This window comes from Cystoisospora suis (assembly GCF_002600585.1).
Source record: "Cystoisospora suis strain Wien I chromosome Unknown contig_2523, whole genome shotgun sequence".
Lineage (NCBI taxonomy): Eukaryota > Apicomplexa > Conoidasida > Eucoccidiorida > Sarcocystidae > Cystoisospora > Cystoisospora suis.
In genome coordinates this window covers 1-19,379 of record NW_027155322.1, presented here as the reverse complement: position 1 = coordinate 19,379, position 19,379 = coordinate 1, and the positions used below count along the sequence as shown (strand labels likewise).

The 19,379-nt window shown below is 44.2% G+C and overlaps 1 protein-coding gene across 1 annotated transcript; it reads left to right on the top strand.

The window, feature by feature from the left end:
* Positions 1 to 442: 442 nt before the first annotated feature.
* CSUI_005211 (uncharacterized protein) lies at positions 443 to 16,802 on the top strand (the record flags this gene model as incomplete). Its single annotated transcript, XM_068065389.1, has 9 exons — positions 443 to 1,652; positions 2,407 to 2,653; positions 3,080 to 3,483; positions 4,139 to 4,433; positions 5,035 to 5,290; positions 6,386 to 7,570; positions 8,207 to 9,142; positions 9,873 to 13,626; positions 14,590 to 16,802. 8 exons carry the CDS (start codon positions 443 to 445, stop codon positions 11,733 to 11,735), a joined length of 6,396 nt encoding a protein of 2,131 aa, XP_067922633.1. The 3' UTR covers positions 11,736 to 13,626; positions 14,590 to 16,802.
* Positions 16,803 to 19,379: the final 2,577 nt, after the last annotated feature.

Sequence of the window (19,379 nt, the reverse complement as noted above, 5' to 3'; positions counted from 1 at the left end):
ACAGGTCACGGAGGTCTACTATATAATACATGTACAGATACAATGGGTCAAGATCTATAGACATACACATACAGGACAAGATAACACTATCTCTCTCGATGTGTATGGTAGAGAGAGACACAAAAAGACACAATCCAATGGCATCTTACGTTTTCTTTATCCAGTCGCCCGGGTCGTGTGATTCCTAGGGTCTAGGCAGGAACGTCGAGGTAGGGTGTACATACAGTGCATACAATGGTATCCGAGCCACCAGTCACATAGAACTCAATTTCTTTTCTTCTCCTCTCCCTCTCTTCGGCCATAGTGCTAATGATCATGAGGATGATGCTGAGCTGGCCTTTACTACGCCTTGAACTGTTAACTCTTTACTTTTGTAGTCAAAACTCTTTTCATTCCTTTCCTTTCTTCTTCTCTTTTTCTTTCGTGTTCCATTCTTGTTAAGATGAGTGGCCCAGGTGTATGTACAGCCGCGCATGCTCCCTTAGGAGTGATTTTAGTAGCGAAGCGAAAAGGGGAAGAACCGGCTGTTCTCTTGAGCTACTTTCCTTCCTTGTCTTCCTCTCTTACGCCTCCTTCGTTGCTATCTTCCTCTTTTTCGTCTCCTTCTTATCTTCCTCCTCAATGCCTCCTGACTTCCTCGTCATCCTATCTTCAAGATCTCTCTCATATCAGAAACATCTCACTTTTTAACCAAGGGGGTATTATAGCGACCCATGCTATACATGAGTCATGTGCAACACCCCGACAGCTTCCCCCTTCCTCATGCTTGCCATGCTCCTCATCACCTTCTTCTTCTTCACCCCGGAGAGATCGTCTTCTATCTCCACCTCCTTCTCCCGTTAGGCCATCAGTCTGGTTATCTTCTTTCTCCTCTCACAGACACACTGCCTCAGTCTATGCGCAGAAGACAGAAGAGGAGGAAAGAGTCACGCCTTTCTCTTCATCTTTTTCTTCTTCACGCCCCTATACACCGAAGAATGTTCCTATCAGCGATACTAGACGTGAAAAGAAAGGTCAGCCGCTTTCTCCTTACAGATCTATACCACCTGAGAGCTCGCCAAGAGTATCAGATGTCTCCGTTGATAAGAAGAAGAAACATAGGCATGGGGGGGATAGTCAATGTTCTCTACAAGATAAAGAAGAAGGAGAGCGAGAACGACCCCTATCAAAATGTCTTTCAAGACGAATTCGATCAGATCAACTTGGGATCTCTCATGGATCTTGTCAAGTTGCGTCACACAAGAGAGAGAAGAAAGAGAAGAGTCCTAGTAATGGGTGCGGTAAGAGTGTCTACCATCTTGATACAGCAACTAGCCAGTCATCTAGAAGGGAGGTGGGGTGTACGGCAAAAGGAGTTAGAGAAACGTCTGACTTTTCTTCTCTTCGAAATCAAGGGGCTTCAGGAGTCTCCTCGGAGAATGAAAAGAGAAAGAACGAAACCATAAGAAGAAGAAGAAGTGTGTCTATTGCAAACGAAGAAAAGCAGGAAAGACACAGAGAGCATAGGGAGACTCTTAGGAGAAGAAGAAGGACAGAAGAAGAAGAAAGAGAAGATCAAACGGGAGAAGAAGTTTGGAGAGAGCTAGCTGAGATTCTTCTACCTGAGGATAGTTGCTGTACAGGGGAGGAATTTCAGTTAGAAATCGATACAGGTAAAGGCGGAGAAAAAGAAGACGAAGAAGAAGAAGAGTGCATGGACGAAATGGAGGAAGGGATGGTGGTGTGTGGAGACACACGAAGAGACTTCTCTTACGTCTCTAAGATCATTAGGAAATCTTCATTACCTCTCTCTCTTCTGCGTTTTCGTGTATATCTTATACACGCCTCACACTTCACTCACAATTCATCTGTCTCTTACCTATCTTTCATCTATCTGCCTATCCATCTTCAATCTACCTATCTATCCTCCATCTATCCACCTATCTTTGGTCTACGTATGGATCTTTAATCTATCTTTTTGCTCTTTAATCGACCTCCGGGAAATCATTGTGAAACTCAACTGCTAGTCTTAAGCTGACTCCTCTCCAATCTCTTTTAGGTCTCGACTGTGTATTCTCATTCCACTACCTACTCCCTCCTCGCATTATCGAGCTACCTCCTCTCTTTATCTCTAGCTCCTCGTCTCTCACATGCTAGTCTCTACTCATCTCTCTTTAATCTATCTTTAATCAATCTTACTGTTCATCTTTAATCCATCTATCTCTAATCTGTCTATCTATATGTGGAGACAAGAGAAAGCCGTTGATGTTCTGTGTCTCAAGTATCTTCCTCCAGAGAAAGATGTTGGTCAGTTGAATTTTTTCTCAGGAAAGACTAAGGAAGTCGACATTCGTCTTTTTCATTCATCTGATTCCCCCTCCATTTTGTTTTGTTCCATGAACATGTCTTCTTCTGTATCATTTATAGACTCCTTCCTCTTCGGCGGTCGCGATAGGAGGAGATCTAAGGCAAGGAAGGAAGAGACCATGAGTGACGATGATTTTGACAGCATCGACAGGAGAGAAGAGAATGAACGAGACAAAGAAGGGGGCGAGAATCCACAAGACTCTCCTTATCCACGTCGGTTAAGGTTTATTTCATTTCCCTATCTTTTCAAGCATAATGACGACCTTCTCAACTCTCATCTCTCTCATGAACAGAGCTCATCTACACGGTAAGACTTTTCGAGGCGAATCTGTATATGTATTTTCAATCGATCTACGTATCTTCAAGCTATTTATCAATCTGTCTATCTTTATTTTGTATTCAGCCAGTAGATCAAGTTCTTCGAAGTGTTTGATGTTTCTTCTCAAGCGAGGTTTATTCTGTAGCTCGAGCATAGGTCGCGATCGACGTTCTTTTCTCTCCTTTCTCTTCATGGTTTCACAGATACTAGAGTCGTGGAGACGTCCATATCTTCTACCCCTGATACTCCCTTCTCTTTCCCTCTACTCCCCTACAGCCAGTACAATCTCTCATTGATCACGTGCATGCCTCTATCTAATCCTGTATACCTCGATCTGTCCATACGTACATACGTGCATGCATCTCGATCCTCTCTTCATGTATCGATTGTAGACTCGTGTGTCGATTCTTTCAGTTTCTCGAGAGAACAAGCGGAGAATGAGATTGCCGCAAAAGGAGAAGAAAAGGCGGAAGTCGCGCCTTTTCGAGAGAACAAGGCGATCATGAAAGCAGAGAGGACAGAACTAGCAACCCATTTGAGAGATGTTCCTGGGGGAGGAGAAGCCACGGACAGATCAACCCAGCAAAGCGAGAAGAAGGCCCCCTCTTCTTGTGTGGCATCCTCCCCTTCATTGTCGTCTTCTTTCTTAAGAATGATCAGTGAAGTGCCATTGAGAAAGCTCTGTAGTTTTCCATATACCTCTCTTCCATTCAACGCGAGTAGAGAGAACGACAGCTCGGGTGCTGCTGCCTCTGAAGAATCTTCTACACAGCAAGGAAATTCTGATGGAGACCAACCTCATCATTATCATCCACCAGGTATGTTATCTAGCGTCTCCACACACCATCACGTTTCTGCTTCTTTTTCCGATTCTTTCCCTTCTTTCTCTTCTCCTTTTCTAGACAATTCAGCTCAGTGACAAGACCTCTCTCTACTGTCTTTCCTAACAAAGGGATGTGTACAGGGTGACGTGACTTCTCTCTCTTGCTTCGATTTCAGCTCATTCAGCCTCATGGAATGTGAGAGCTGTCGAGGGTATCAGTAAGCCACGGGTATAAGAATCTTCTCTTCTCTTTCAAAATGACGGACACCTCCATCTGCATAAGGAGACGCTCCAATCGATCTCATGCCCCTTATAGAGACGTAACTTCAGCAAAGGCACTCGACAGAAGGAGTATGACGGCATAGGCCCTTGTCCTGTTTATGGAGGGGACTTCGCTTAGGGTTGAGAGGACAAAATGTAGCTATGTATAGATGTAAGAAAATGCATTCTTCTCTCGTATGGCTTGTTCGACCCCTCCCTCGTAGGGTGGTTGTTCTTTTTCTTCTTCTTCTTCTTCTCCCTCGCCTTCCTGTGTTTCTTCTCTCGAAGGGCACCATCCCATCCTTCTTGTGATTCTTCTTGTTCAGCAAGGGGGGAATTCTCACCTCGATGGTTTCTCTCTCTCCTGTCTAGCTTGCTCTTCTTTTCAGGTGGTCACCTGAACAACAATGACAACTCGCTATGGCTTTCTCGTGAGGGCTTGACAAGTGCTGAAGGTCTTCGTGGTGAGAAGCACCCGGAGCATCGTGTAGAGAAGGCTGAGATAGGGGAGATATATGGATGTGCGAAGGATGTCTTGGGAGAGGGATCTTCTACAGAGGTTGGCAGGTCTCTGCGAAGAGAGAGAAAAGATCTCGGTTCTTCAAGGGTGCAAGAAAAGATGAAAAGAGACAAGCGTAAACAATGTCTTCCACACATCAAGGAGCGACAACGACCTATAGAGAAGTAGGTACCTCCACGTCAAACAAGGACATGCATGCAGACGTAGAGAGCAGGAAGCGAATGAAGGGTGACTGTCCTGGGGGGAGAAGGAGTCATAGAGACAGGCTTATAGTAAAGAAGATTCATGTGAGAAAGGGAGGAGTTCTCGGCGCTTTTTCGTTTCTACCTCACTGGTGTAGGGTGTGTAGTACGCGACGGTTGTGACCCCCTTCAAAGACGCGACCATACTAAGGAGGAATGTGCAGAAATAACGTGGAAAAGTTATGTATACCTTGTATGCTGATGTGTATAAACAGCACAGAGAACAGATATATGTATGTGTGTAGGTACATACAGAGAGAGAGGTCTACAGATCGATTGAAAATAGATTGACGTTCCATTTATGTAGAGATTTCAAGTGTTTATATTGCCTACAACTTTTCCTCCCCCTCATCCTCTCCTAAGCCCCTCTCTCTTACCGAATCTCCACACACCCCTGATGGCCTCCCAGTCGATCATCTCGTCTTCCTTTTGCTTCTTTTTTTCTTTCTTTCTTTGTTTGTTTGTTTTCAATGGCTTGGTTTCTTCTCCGGTGTGTTTGTGCTCCTTTCTCTGCTCGCAACAGATTCAGCCTGGCCTTTGTCTTTGACGCGAATGATGATGTCTCTTTCATTTCACATGCCAAGACGTCCCCTCGCCTTCGTCGCTCTGTCCCTTCTTTTCCTCATGTACACCTCATTCCATCAAACTCCCGCTGGGGTGTCTATACAGGAGAAGGAGGCGGTGTGACGTCCATGTGCTCGGCCGCAGCTCAGATTTCTGGGTTCCTCTCCCAAGCCTTCTTACTTGGTGAATATCACTACGGCTATCTCTCAAAGGAGGTAAGTAAGAAGAAAGAGAAGACGAGATCTACACATCTATATATATCTCTCTCGTTTCTTCGTCGTCTTCATTTCTCAGAGAAGAGCCGAATCGACCTCTGTACTCCATGTAGATTTGGTTTACAAGGTGTATATCACCTTGCTTCTCCTTCTTGGAGAGGAAAGGCATGTATCGACAGGCAGGAGGTCAGTACAGATGTGCACGGAGAGGTGAGATTTATCAAGGATAATGAGGACAGACACATTCACTGGTCTGTCGGTGTCGATGCCTCTCATCTATCACTTACATGAGAAGGACATAGCTCTTCTCATTGTGAGAGCTCTTCGTGGCTGCCTCGCGTCTATTCTATCTTTATTGCTTTTCTTCTGGGCTTGCATCTGGTCCTTCGTGGGGAACTAGCCACCTGTGCATGTACATGTATGTACGTATGAATGAATATCCCTGCATGTATGAATATCTATGTACGCACTCCCTCTAGAGATACTCTCTCGCTGTCCCGCTAAAAGCAGCTTTGTCTCGACTTTCTTTTTCTCTTCACCTTCTCATGTCCACTTCCTTCTCTTCTTCTTCTTCTCTCTGATCTCTCTCCTGTGTCTTCTTTAGTTTGGCTTTCTGCAGGGACAGACAGGACAGTCTCTCTCCTACCTAGAAACACTAACGTACATTACCAGCTATCTGAAGGATCAAAGGCCACCATGCATGTATATGTATGTGTGTATAGAGAGAGTGAGGTAGATACAGAGAGAAAAGAGAAAGCCACTGTAGGAGAAAGTCTTCTCAGATCTCCTTCTCTACTTCATCAGGGGAGAGAGGAAGAAACGTTCAGCTGTCCATCTATAATCTATCTAGCTCTAATGTCTATGTCTCTCCCTCTATTTATCTATCTTTCTATCTCTCTGTTTTCAATCCATCTATCTACCCTTAATCTATCTATTGTTATTCTGTCTGTCTACGTTACACCTTTCTTTCATCTACCTATTTCTACGTGCATGCATGTCGATCTGTGTGTCGATCAACTCCTTTATGAATCTGTCTTTCTTTGCGTTGATAAGGATTTCCATTCGTCGGTGAGCTTGCAATCTTTCTTGATATAGATGGAGAAGATCCTTCACTTCATTTCGAATCCTTCTCGAGGTTTTCTCCCTTCATCCGTCTGCGAAGCCACTTCCTTCTCATCGAGAAGCAGCAGCGACTACTACCCCTCTCATACATGTCCCTCTTTCTCTTCCGCTGCTGGCTTAGCTCATCTTTCCAACGCTACACGCCATCCGATCGAGACTTGTAGCTTGTTCCGTCATCGCCTTCATCATAAGAGGGACAAGACTAAGTCAGGTGTACGTACACCATCACGAACGTCCCAGACACCCCCCGTGAAGCCTTCTTCTTCTTCTCGTTCTTCTCTTTCTTTTTCTCTTCTTCCTGTTCCTTCCTTTTCTTCACTTGGCAATTCTCCTAGATCTGAAAGGAGAAAACCAGCGTCGACGTCTTGTACTTCTTCTTCTTCCTCCTCCTCCTCGTCTTTCTCCCGCTCATCAGAAAAAAGCAGTCCTTCCTGGTCTTCAGATCAGACGTCTTCTCCCGCTCTTCTCTCGAGCGTCATTCCATCACGTTCATCGTCAGATAATCGAGATGTCCATGCAGGGATAAGAAGCTCTTCACATGAGAGACGAGACGGAGAAGAGGAAGTGAATGCCCCGACCCATCGCATGCCTTTGTCGCCTGCGACAGTAGCTGAAGTCAATACTAGCTCTTCTTCTTCTTCGCTGGGTTCTGTACAAGGCTATTCAAGATCAGCAGATCGTCACAGAGACGGTAATGATTGCTATAGAGAGGTTCACGGCGATCGTCTTTCTCCTTCTTCTCTTCCTCATTCTACCACATCTCCTGCTACTCATCAATCTCGCCACTTACGTCGGTCTCTCAAACAGCCAGAGGTGTCCACAGACACCATTCAGTCTCGTCTCCCCGCTTCTCACTCTGTTTGTAACAGTGAAGGAGAAGAAGGAGAAGACAGAGAACACGAGGAGGAGAAGAAAGAAGAACAACTTCAAAGCGATAGGTCGAAGGAGGGAAGTAAAAGAGGAGAGACCCCGTGTAGGTCAGCTGGGGGGAGAGATAAGGAAAGACTTCGTGAATTGTGCTACCTTTCTTCTCTCATTGCAACTCTTGTTTCCGTCGTAGATCAACTCCAAGCAACAGGTCTAGCTACAGTTCACCTGCCCGAGTGTATGATGATGACCTGTCAACTCTCTCTTAGAGGGCGATCCCTCTCTACCCAGGTAAGTCAGAAGACTTAGAGAAGAATGAAGATGAGGCAAGAAAAGATCACTTAGAGAAAGAAGAAAGAAAGATGATGAGTAGACGAAGGAGATGACAAGTCAAGAAAGAAACAAGGGGGGTGGGAGTGGAGGGTGAGAGTAGAGGTGACAACTGCTGATAGCTATGCGGGTCGAGAGGAGTCATACGCCATGCTTCTTCTCTTTCGTTCGTTCTCACTTCTCGAGTCTGGTGTCTTCTCAAGACAGTCGTCTTCTCTCGAAATGTCAGTTGAGTTGAACAGAGAATAGATGAAGGAAAAGAACAAGAGAGAGAGATGAGAAAGTCTCGTGCCAAAATATAGAAGAGAAAGACAAACCAGACAGCTAGCTTTCTTCTTCTTTCCGTCTGTCCGAGAGTGGGGTCCACTATTGGAAAGCTAGACACGTCTTATGTAATTGTCGACGCTGCGTGTCTAGCTAGCTAGCTAGAGCGAGAATGAGAATGGCTTGGAGGAGAGACAATAGACAAGTATTATATACAGAACCAGATGACAAAAGAGAAGAGGAAGTTTTCTTCCTCTCCATTCCTTTGATTTTTCCCCTGGTTTCTTCTCATTCTTTCTTTCTTTCTTCTTCACTCTTTCTTTCTTTCTTCAGCCTCGTTTGCTCTTAGAAGATCAACGCCGAGATTGCTTCTTAACCCCTGATCATAGCCTTGCTTTACTTCATTCGTCAGATACCATTCTCAACTTCACGTTCTCGACATTCTCCAAAAGACCCGAGAGAATTCCGTCTTCCTCTTCCTCTTCTTCTGCGTTGTCATCATTTTCTTCTTGTCCTTCTTCCTTCACGAAAGTATTGCGAGAATTGAGTCAAAGAGCTTCCCCTTCCGTGTCTCTACGTGAGCTCCAAGATGCTCTTCATCTATCTTCTTATGCTGAACTGCATGCGCTAGCTGACTATCTTCTATCCTGGAGGTTGGCTAGGGCTGTCGATCGTATTGAAGACTTCTACAGCTATAGTATCGATGCAACATTACCTTTAAAATCTCTGTTGAGCGTTTCGATGGAGAAGACAGAGAAGAAAAGACCATTCTCTTCTGTCTCTTCTCCATCATCTTTAAAGAAAAAAACAGGAGAAGAGACGCAAGACAAATGCGAGAAAGATCTTCTGCATATCGCCTCAGTCCCTCTTTCAAGCGACGTCACTTTACATGGGAGTGGAGGGGCTCGTGGGTCTCATAGCGAGCATGAGACGTGCATGCCAAAGAGACACGATGAAGAAGTTCGGAAACAGGAGATAATGAGGGGGGGGGAAAGGAAAGGAGAAGAAAAAGAAAAGACGGGGAATGTTGGCTTGAGTGAGAAGAAGACAGGCATCTTCACAGACAAGAGGGAGGGTAGTAGTATTAGTAGTAGGAGTGTATCCTTGCATACAAAGGAGAAGCTAGGTGTTGATCTAGATAAAGATGAGAGAGAAAAAGAAGAAGTAGAAGATGAAGAGAGTGAAGAAGAAGATGAGAAAGATGAATTTAGAAACCTCTTTCCTAGTTGTCCGTTAAGCTTTGCTGAAATGCTTGAGCTTTTTTGTCAAGTGAGTCCAGGGCTTCTCATGTTGAAGAGAAAGTTAAGAGACCGTCCAGCCAAACAACGACAGGAGGAAGAAGAAGAGATTCTTCACTGCATTGGATGGAGAGCTTTAGAGATAGATAGGTACACAGGTTAAAAATAGACTGGTAGATGGATAGACAGATCAAAGATAGACAGATTAAAGATAGGCAGGTAGATATAGATAGATAGGTAGCTAGATCAAAGATGGATGGATAGAAAGACAGATTACAGATAGATAGATAGATAGATCAAAGGAAGGCGGATAGATAGATAGATAGATAGATAGAAGCCAGGAGACGAGGGTGTCTAGATACCCAGGTGTGTAAGCTCTGAGTGTGGTGTTTCTGAAGGTTCCGTCTGTTTGGAGTTTCCACATGAGGTCTTATGTCGCTTGTAGGAAAGATCAAACCCTTTCCTTGGAAGTAGAACTTCCCCATCTAGCATGGTGAAAATGATCTTCGCTTTTTCTGACGTGTAGGGGGGGGATTGTGTTTTCTTCACGAAGCTCCTCTTCTTCTTTGTCTACTTTTTGCTTCTGTTTGATTCATGGAAGAGACGTTTCTCTCTCTTATACAATTGCATACTACTCGTCTTCAGCTGTATGTACACCGTCCTTCCCCCCCGTTATCTAGTCCACGGGAGCTCATGTCTCTTGCTCCCTCCGTTTGTCTCTTCTTCTGTTTGCCTTTCTTTCATGTGTGTGGCATGTCTAGTATCCAACGGTTCATCAAGTGCGAAAAGCTTTTCTTCAACGGACTCTCTTGAGAGATTTCTATCAAGCTCATGATCACTCCCTATCCTCTTGTCGTTCTTCTTTTTCTTCATCTTCCCTCGCGTCCTCGTCTCCCTCTCCGTCGCGGTGTATCTCTCTTGTAGACGAAGAACATAGGACGCGAAAGAGATCTCCATCTTTAGATCATCCGCCATGCCAAGAAACGATCTCGTCTTCTTCCCTCATATCTCCAGAAGAGACCTTTCAATCAAGAAGAGAGGAGAAGGCAAGACATCGTAATCGCGATCGCATGAGGGATGCCGTCATAAGTAAGGACGTAGAGATGCATGCTCGGAGGAGGAGAAGAAGAAGAGACCTTGAAGAGCTCTTCAGGAGAATCCTTGATTGGTTTGTCGCTACAGAGATTCTTATACGTTTGAAGAGATACTTCTTCTTCTGGCCTGTTGTTCTTCTCTTTCTTGACGAGACAGATAGCCGTAATGAAGAGAAGAAGCTTTCTCGTGGCCAAACATTTGAGGCGAATAAGGCACTGGCTTGCATTTTGCAGTCTGTAAGTGAAGAGAAGAGAGAGAACGAGAAAGAGAGGTGGGGTACAAGCGAAGGAATAGGAGAGACGTTGGCTTCAGCACACCTAGGACCTTCTCTCGTAGAACTTCATGGACACAACCTGAGGAGACAGGGAGGAAAGGAGACAGATGCGAGACAAGATGAAGAAGATGAAAAAGAGGGACATAGGACGTTCCGTTGCTCATGTCTATCAGAAGGTCAGTCAGAAAAAGAAGGAGAAGAAAAAGAAGAGAAAGGAAGAGAAGAAGGAGATTCCTTTCTAACCTTCCGATCGATCTCTCTGGATGTCGATGAGAGGAGAGAAGATAGACAGGGAACAGGGGGAGAGATTTTCTTCTTGTCATCGAGCGAGAAAGATGAAAGAAAGAGAAGGACATTTCTAGGTCAAAAAAACACGAAGACACGGTATCCAAGCTTGCAAAATATTGGAGATGTGACTCTTCCAATGAGAAGTACTTCTCCTGTATCTTCTTCTTCTTCTGCGTCTGCAGCTCATCAAGATAGGGGTGCCCCTAGTCAAGTGAGGAATGATGCTGATAGAAATAGTCGTCTCTCTTTCTCATTTCGTCACGGCTCTGTTCCATTACTGACGTACTTTGAAGCTTATGTAGCAAGTCAGAAAGAGAGATACAGTTTTCATGGAGAAAGCTCAGACGACGGAGAACAAGGAGACGAGGAAGAAGAAGAACAAGGTTTCGATTCTCTGCTATCACATCATCGAGGTTCGAGCGATTCTCCTCATTCTCTTCATACAATACATTCAAGACGATATGCTGCATCTTCATTTCCTACTTTCTCAAGAGATAAGAGGGATCTCATCCATCCCCCTTCTTCCTGTTCGTCTCCCTCTTGTTGTTCTTCTTCTCCTTTTCCTCTTCGTCTCCCCCGTGCTCATGATCCACCGGAGTCCTTGTGTTTAACTTCTTCGCCGTCTTCTTTCCCTTCTTCTCCTCCCTTCTTTTCCTCACCTTTACGTCTGCTTTTCTACTTATCTGCTTGCTTCAATCACGAGAGCTTGCCTGGTCTTCCCCGGGCTCGAAGAAAAAAGGCAGAAGAGAAGAGGAAGAAGAAGAAGAAGGAAGGAAAAAACCGAAGAAGAAAGTTGTCGATAGTCATCTGGAGCCTATGGAAAGAGGCTCCCCATCGACAAGAGGAAGGAGAAGAGCTACATCATACAGACCTTCAGGAAGGAGGTTCCTTCGAGATGAAGAGAGAGGCTGCATGTGTACTTGGGGAGACGATTGTCTTTCCCGCTATTCTGTCCTATGTGAGGTAGAAGAGGGAGAGGATATGATTAACGAGAAGAATACGACGCATCGGGAAGATGAAGATGAGGAAGATGAAGAAGATAGGTTAATCGATTCTCAGTGGCCCTGGCATATCCAGGCATCCTCGTGTGAAAGAGATCTCACTTCTTCTTCTTCTTTCTCTTTGCGAGACATTGGACGGTCTCTTCTTCTTCTTCCACCTAGATATCATCTAGAAGATAGACGAGCAGATGGAGAAAGAGAAGAAGAAAGTTTGGAAGACAGTGCTTCTCCTTCTTGTTGTTCTTCCACATGAGAGAGAGAAGAAGAGAAAGACGAAGAAGAAGAAGAAGAGAGCAATCAAGAGAAAGAATCGAAAGAAGGACAGCTACATCATCACTCCCAAGAAGATAAAGAAGAAGAAGAAGGATATCATCTCCGTCAACAAGACGAGGAAGAAGCCGAAGAAGAAGCAAACGCAGGAGAAGTTGTGTATGGCGCAGGTGACGATGGTAGTGATCATGCCAATGCGCAAACTGATAGTGAAGGAGAAGAAGAAGAAGAAGGAGAAGAAGAAGATGATCGCTTTCTTCTTTCACATGCAATCTGTGAACGTGAGAGAGAAGAGTATCTAGCTGCAATGGATTGTTTTTATCTCTTACATAGGCCTGGGATAACTCGCGAGACGGGCGAAGCACTTTCTCATGCTATCCGTCTATCCTTCAATCAATCTCGACCTCTTCGCTCCTCGGAAAAACCTCGGAAAGAAAGCCATGAAAGCAGCAAGGATTCTCCATCTCTAGATCCCTTCACAGATGAAGCGCTAGTGAACCTCTATGTCTTCATTATCGAGCAGCTTGAGATACATGCACTTCAAGACCTAAGGAAGATACACTCGAGGAAGAGGAAAAGAAGGAGAAGGAGAAAAGACAGAAAGAAAGACAGAAAGAAAGACAGACAGAAGAGGGATGTCATCTTGAAGAAGAAGAAGAAGAAAAGAGAAGAATCTCGGAAGAATCAAGGAGAGACAGCAGATCTCTCCGTCGCTAAAGATCATCTTTTCTTGCCTGAAAGAGACGAAGAAGATGACAATGAAGAGAAGGAGCATGTTGGTATACATCGTCTCCATCTCTCTCCTGACTGCGGTAGAAGAACAAGAGAGGGAGAACACGCTTACAGCCTAACAGCTAAGAAGGTTCCCCGATCTTCTTCTCAGAGTGAGAAGCTTTTATCCTCTCATTCTCTTTGCTCTCTTCATCCATATCTCTCTTCGTTCCTGTGTGTCGCCCCACCTCCGTCTGTCTCGGTCTCTTCTCTTCATCGCAGCGGAGAGGCAAGAAGAAAGAAAGAGAAAGAAGAAGATAAGAAGAAAACGATTGAGAGACGCCATCGACGTGTTTCACAGGTTAAGAGGAACTTAGCTTTCGTTTCTTCAACTGATGCTTCAGAGAGGAGAGACGGATCTTGTAGATCTTCATGGTCTCTACCCAGCGATAAAGAGGAAGAGGAAGAAGAAACGGAAGAAGATCAAGAAACAGAAGAAGAAGAAGAACGAGGGAGGTTGTATGCGGATGTCAAGTCTTCAGATGCGAGTAATGAAGAAGAGGAAGAAGATGAAGATTCATATGCAGGGGGATGGAATAGAAGAAGAAGAGAAAGACAAGAAGAAGAAGAAAGACAGAGAGAATCTTTCTGTTGCTGTAGACAAGGAGGTAGTAGGAGAGAAAGGTGTTATGGTTGCAATGATGATATAGAAGAGGAGGAAGCTTTGACAATTCATAGGAACGGGGGGGTCTATTTCGATAAACGGTTAGATCAAAGGCTGAAGACAGATGCCTCGGATTTGCTGAATGTAGGCATGCCTGAAGAACTGCATGCAGCACTGACCCTCCTAATACATCTTGTCACCCACTGTATCTGGTAAGATAACGTCAAGAACGACAACGACGTCTCTATATCCTTGTATACATGTCTATACACATATGTCTAAAGGAACCCCCCCCCCTTTATCTATATGTCGAAGTATTTATAGATATATATTTTTGGACATATAGATATATATACATGTCTACATCGAAGTGAGGGGGTTCCTTTAGCTTCACTATGTCTTGTTGGAGCGAAGGACTACATCTGCTGTACTTATTCGTCATGTACCTACTGCCTCTATACGTAGAAGTAGTATCTAAGAATATATGGCAGATGGAGGAATGTAGAATTTGTATAGATATACATGTATAGATATATATTTCTCTATATATCTGTAGATTCTGAGTTAGATGCAGTTCTAGATAGAATGCCTGCGTGGTTCCACATGATAGATACTTATTATGTGTGTATCTACCTGTGAGACTGTGTATGTATGTATATATATATGTGTTTGCTGTCTGTCCTAGGAATTTTGTAGGTAGACTGGGGTGTACGTACACCTGCAAGTCAGTTCAGAAACTCGTCAAGAGATTTCTGAGCTTTCCAGACTAGCAAGAGAGAGCAGTCGAACTCGACATGCTCTTTCTCTTCTTTAAACGTCCTCGTGTATAATATTATGAGAATGAGAAGGGTGACGATGAGAATAGGACGTAGAGATCGGTGTATATGTATACATATATACTTCTGTTTCTGCCTTTGTATATGGATATATGTGTATCGATATCGATTTATCTCTCTTCGTGTATCGGCGTCTAGTAGGTACGTATATCTAGTCACATACATATTTTTCATATGTATATGGGAACATGTGTGTATATAGATAGATAGGTGTATGCATCTTGATGTATAGATGTGTAGATATGTGTATTATAGATATATATCCATGAAGCCGAGTCGCCGTCAATAGTTACGTGGATGCAATGCCCTTTGAACTTGAGAGCTGTCCTTGTCTTTCAGGCAAAACTCTATGGATGAAGTTAGCATCTTAAGATCTTTCTCTTCTTCTTCTTTCTCCCTCGATAAGCACCATGACGTCTCTTACGTCTCTCCTGAGCCGCCGTCATCTCTTCTCTTCTTCAATCTTCCTACATCGACTTCTCCTACTATTAACCAACCTAGCGACAATTCCTTTCATTCGTGCTTTTCTTCTTCATCTTCTTCTCCAACCTCTTGTTCTTCTTCTTCCTCTTCAAGGAATCTCACTGAAGCTCCCCTGGGTAGCGATCTCGAAGAAACGCGAATTGTCGACGAAGATCAGGGAAAGAAAGACGTCCTCTCGGGAGCAAGAAAAGAAACAGATTTATCGCATGAGGAGCAGACGAAGAAGCGAGAGATGTCTTTAACTTTATCCCCGCTTTCTGCTACTTCTTCGTGGCATGGGATAAGAAAAGAGAAGCTGCGAATAGAGCGAGAGACGTCTACGAAGAAGGAAGAAGAACCGCAACAGTCTTCATTAGGACGACGGGAGAAAGAAGCTCTTCGTTCTAGCAAGAGTCAGAGAGAGAGAGATTCGCAAGACGAAGAAGTTAAGAGGGATGTGTCTGACGTAAACATTTGTATAGAAGGAAAGTCAGATGATACTGTCAGCCTAAGAAAGGACGAGAGAGAAGATCCCCTAATACAGGTGCAGCTCAGGCAAAGTGGTGAAGAAGAAGAAGAGGAGGAAGAAGAAGAGGACTATCCTTCTTGGCTGTTCATAAGGAAAGGGCTTCTGTATAAACTACTTATAGCGAAACAGCCAGGGAGATTCTCGAATTGTTTCTTATCCTATACCTGTTAATCAAGCACATACTCCCATCCCCCCACCCTCAATCACTATGGAGCTCCTCTCCCCTCAGTATTTTTAACCGGAAGAATCTATCTATCTAACTACTTTTCATCCATCTATCTATCTCCCTATCTACCTCCCTGTCTATCTTCAATCTCTCTTTACTCTGTGTATGTATCTACCTATCTAAGAATTTGGGCCTATACCTTGACAGATGTTTTGTGAAGGTTAGGACTCCTTTCTCCTGCGATGTTTTCCTTTCCCATGAAGACAAGAGAAGAGGTTGGCGCCCTTCACAGCCAGCATTCCTATCTTTCACTAAATACACACACGCAAATGAAAGACGTGCTCTAGGGAAGTGTGGGAGCCCCCTGAATGAGGGAGGGGCTACACTAAAGTCTCTTGTAGGGAGGAAGAAAGAGCCGTGGGAATGCAAGAGAAGAGCAGGTATAGAGATCTCTCTCTCTCTTCCTCTCTCTCTTACATGACAGCTTACGTTTTCTTCATCCAGTCCCGTTCGTTCCTCTGATGGGCCGAGGAAACGAATGTGACGAGGAGAATGAGAATCGACGAAAGCAAGGGCGAAGAATGTCTTAACTTTTCGATCAGCTCTATCGGCTGCACTCTGGTATACCCAGGTGTATGTACACTACGAAGGTGGTGTATGTACACTTCATTTGACATCGTGAAGAGGGTGTGTGAATGGCAAGTGGAATGCCCTGTTCCTTTCATGGGAGTTCAGTAATCGAGAAAAGAATAGATCATTAGAAACGTGAAGAAATTTGTGTGCTTTTCTCTTCTCTTTGTCGATTTCTTCTTAAGAGAGCTGCTGATGTAGATACATACTGCTAGTATTTTTGCTACCAGGTGAATTCATTTCTGGTGTATGTACATACACTCCATACGTTGTCATGAAGATCTCGCCTGCCTTCTATTCTTCGTCGATGTATGGTGGACGTCTGATCAGCCGTATTCCTGAGGCAAAGCCGTTTCTCTCTCATCATAGTTACACACTCGCGGGGTGATAAAGAAAGAGACGTAGGAATTCCATTCTCTCGTAAAAGGAAGAGACTTCTCAAAGCAGGCGAGATATAGAAGCAAAGGGGGTGTCAGGAGCACAGGATGCACGCGTGTAGGAGGAGAAGGAGGAGATACGGTTGCGTCGTACATCGGAGATATGGGAGAAGGGAGCAGACAGCCTTGCATCTTCCATTCATTGTGTAAATGTGTAATTTCCTTTATGTATGTATATCACGGTCTGTCATGAAGAGGCTCTGAGGAACTCTAAGAAGAGAGATAGAGGAGTAATGGGAGACAGAAGGCGAGAAGTCTTATTCTTCTTCTCTCTAGCTTTCTCTCCTTTGCTGAGGACGTGCAAATCTTGTCTTTCAAACATTTCCCTTTCAACGAAAGACAAGCAGAAGAAGAAGTCTTCTGCTTGTCTTCTTCTTCTTTATCAACACAAAGAAGGTTAAGTTCGCTTGACATCTTGGGGAGATACACTCGCCAACTCCACCCTCCTAGCCTGTGCATGCTGATCTCTTACAACTCAAACTCTACCAAATGGTCGCATACACCTCCAGAGAGATAGGGTTTTCTTCAGATACCTGTATCTCTCTATCGTTACATTGATCTACCTATATCTACAATGGTTAGGTTGATCCCTCTATATCTATCTATACTTACGTTGGTCTACGTGTAATTTCATGGAAAGAGAGGTATCTACGTATGCATGTACATAGAAGGAGTATTCTATGTAGAAGAGCTCTGCTTTTCTCTCTATACATACATCTATATATCTCTCTCTTCTGTAGTATTCACTATGGATTGGCAAAAGAAGAGCCCCAAGATTTCTTCTTCTTCTCCTCAACTCTCTATTCGTACCCCCATGAACGAAAGAAACCTTCACTTTTGGAATAGCCTTGTACGTAAGCACTTTCATTCAAGATAGAAAGGGCGTTTGTGGCTCGACCCTTCTGAGAGGTCACTTGTCAACCTTCTTTTTCTTCTTGAAAAGATAGATAAAGATAAGGAAAGAGGGTCCATCCATCTAAATTTCATCTTCTTCTAACTTCCCCTTCTTCTCTACGTCAAGAGCTAAAACTAGGTCTTTTCGTCTCTCTATTTGTCCACACAAGTGGGAAAAATCTTCTCAGAGAGAGAGAGAGATAAGATAGCTCTACTCCATGTACCTGATCATTTGTCTGATCTCCAACCCCTCCTTGGCTCATCTTAGACGATAAGTAAGGAGAACAAGAATGTGAATAAGAAGGGGTGCACTAGTCATCTCTTCTCTAAAAGACATAAAGAGAGAGACAGGAGAAAGATCGTCATCTTCCTTTCTGTTTCTCTTCTTTTTCTGTCTCAAGTGATCTGGAGATTCTCCCCTTAAAAAGAACAGCAGCTACTCTTATCGCTTCTTCTCTTCATTCATGGCATCACCTTCCACACCTCGTCACTCAACCTTCTCAGTCAATTTCTCTTTTCTTCCTTTCTCTCCATCTCTATCTCTCTATGTTGCTATCTTGGTCTGTTTTCGGTCTCTATGCATCAGTCCATAGTAACGATCTCTTCTTCTTCTTCTCCTCTCGATAACTACCCACCCCCCCCCTTCTTTCTCTCTTCATTTCTCTCCCGCTCCTTCCCGTGTGTGTGCTGAAAGGGAGAGAGAAAAAACACCTCCCGTGCATGTGGTTCTCCCTTTCTCCCATGGTCTCCTTTGAGAGACTTCTACATCCTTAGGATGATCTCTTTCTCTTTCTGGGTCATCTATCTCTTTCTCTCACGAATCTCGTGTGCTGCCTTCGCTATTCCATTACCTTTCGTCTCAAAAGCTTCTTCGGCAAGAAGAGGGCCGCTGACGAAGAAGTTGTCGAGTGAAGGAAGAAGAGAAGAAGCAGCAGCAGAGTCAAAGGCATGGGTGTGTGAAGAAGAAGGGGATAGTCAGCCGTAGATTCTTTCGTTAGGAGCTGACGGTGGATTAGCTATCTTCATATAAAGAAAAGATGAACTTCTTTTCTTCGCTCACTGCTCTTTCTTTCCTCTTTTCTTTCGTGTCTTCTATCTAGATCTTCTCCGCTTGTCTTGGGTTCCGCGAGTCAAGAATGATAGACGAAATCCACCTCAATCTTAGAGGAACTTCTTTCCTATGTTTTCGTTTCTCTGTCTTCGTCTGTCTGAAGCGAGTGAATTATCCGGTCTTTCTTTCTTCATCCTTTCTCCTTTTCTATTCATCCATGTCTTTCTTCTCTAGGATGTGGTGGACTTGTCTCTTCTATTCAAGCAGTCTATCTATCTATCTTTCTTTCTTCAAGAACAACAGCCAGCCGCTTCCTTCCTTCCGTAACCACTTACACACTTTCCGCTCTCCAAGGATCCACTTTTCTTCTTCTTCCTCTTTACTTTCTCTCTTCTCCTTTTCTTCTCTTCCTCCCTCTCTCTCTCCCTCTCTCTCCACTTTTCTAAGTCATGAAGATATCTAACCTCCACACAAAGGGGGACAGTTTCTTCATTCTTTTCTTCTTCTCCTCCTCATCTCTAAAGTTAAGGCGCTTCTCAACACTACCTCTATCTTCGTCAACATCTTCTTTATGAAGCCTCTCCCTCTCTTTCTGTCTGTCTGCTGCTATGTGGCTTGTGAGTTGTCAAAGGCATATGTAAGAGAAGAAGACTGGACTCTTCTTTCTTGGGGTGGAAAAGAAGAGACGTGTAGTGACGTTCTTTCTTTATCCCTTCTTATCTTTCTCGAATAGAAGCAGGCGGTTCTTCTCTCTACCTTCCTTGTTTTCATCGGCTCAGTAGGTCAGCACGCTGGGAAAGAAAGAGAAGGAAAGGAGGACCTAGGAGTCGTGCTGTAGGTTAAATTAGGCGAGACTTCGCTTTCCTTGTTAAGAAGCCCTCGAAGGAGAAGAAGAAGAGAAGAGGGAGAAGAAGAGAGAGAAGAAGAGAGAGAGAAGAGAAGAAGAAGAGAGAGAGATAG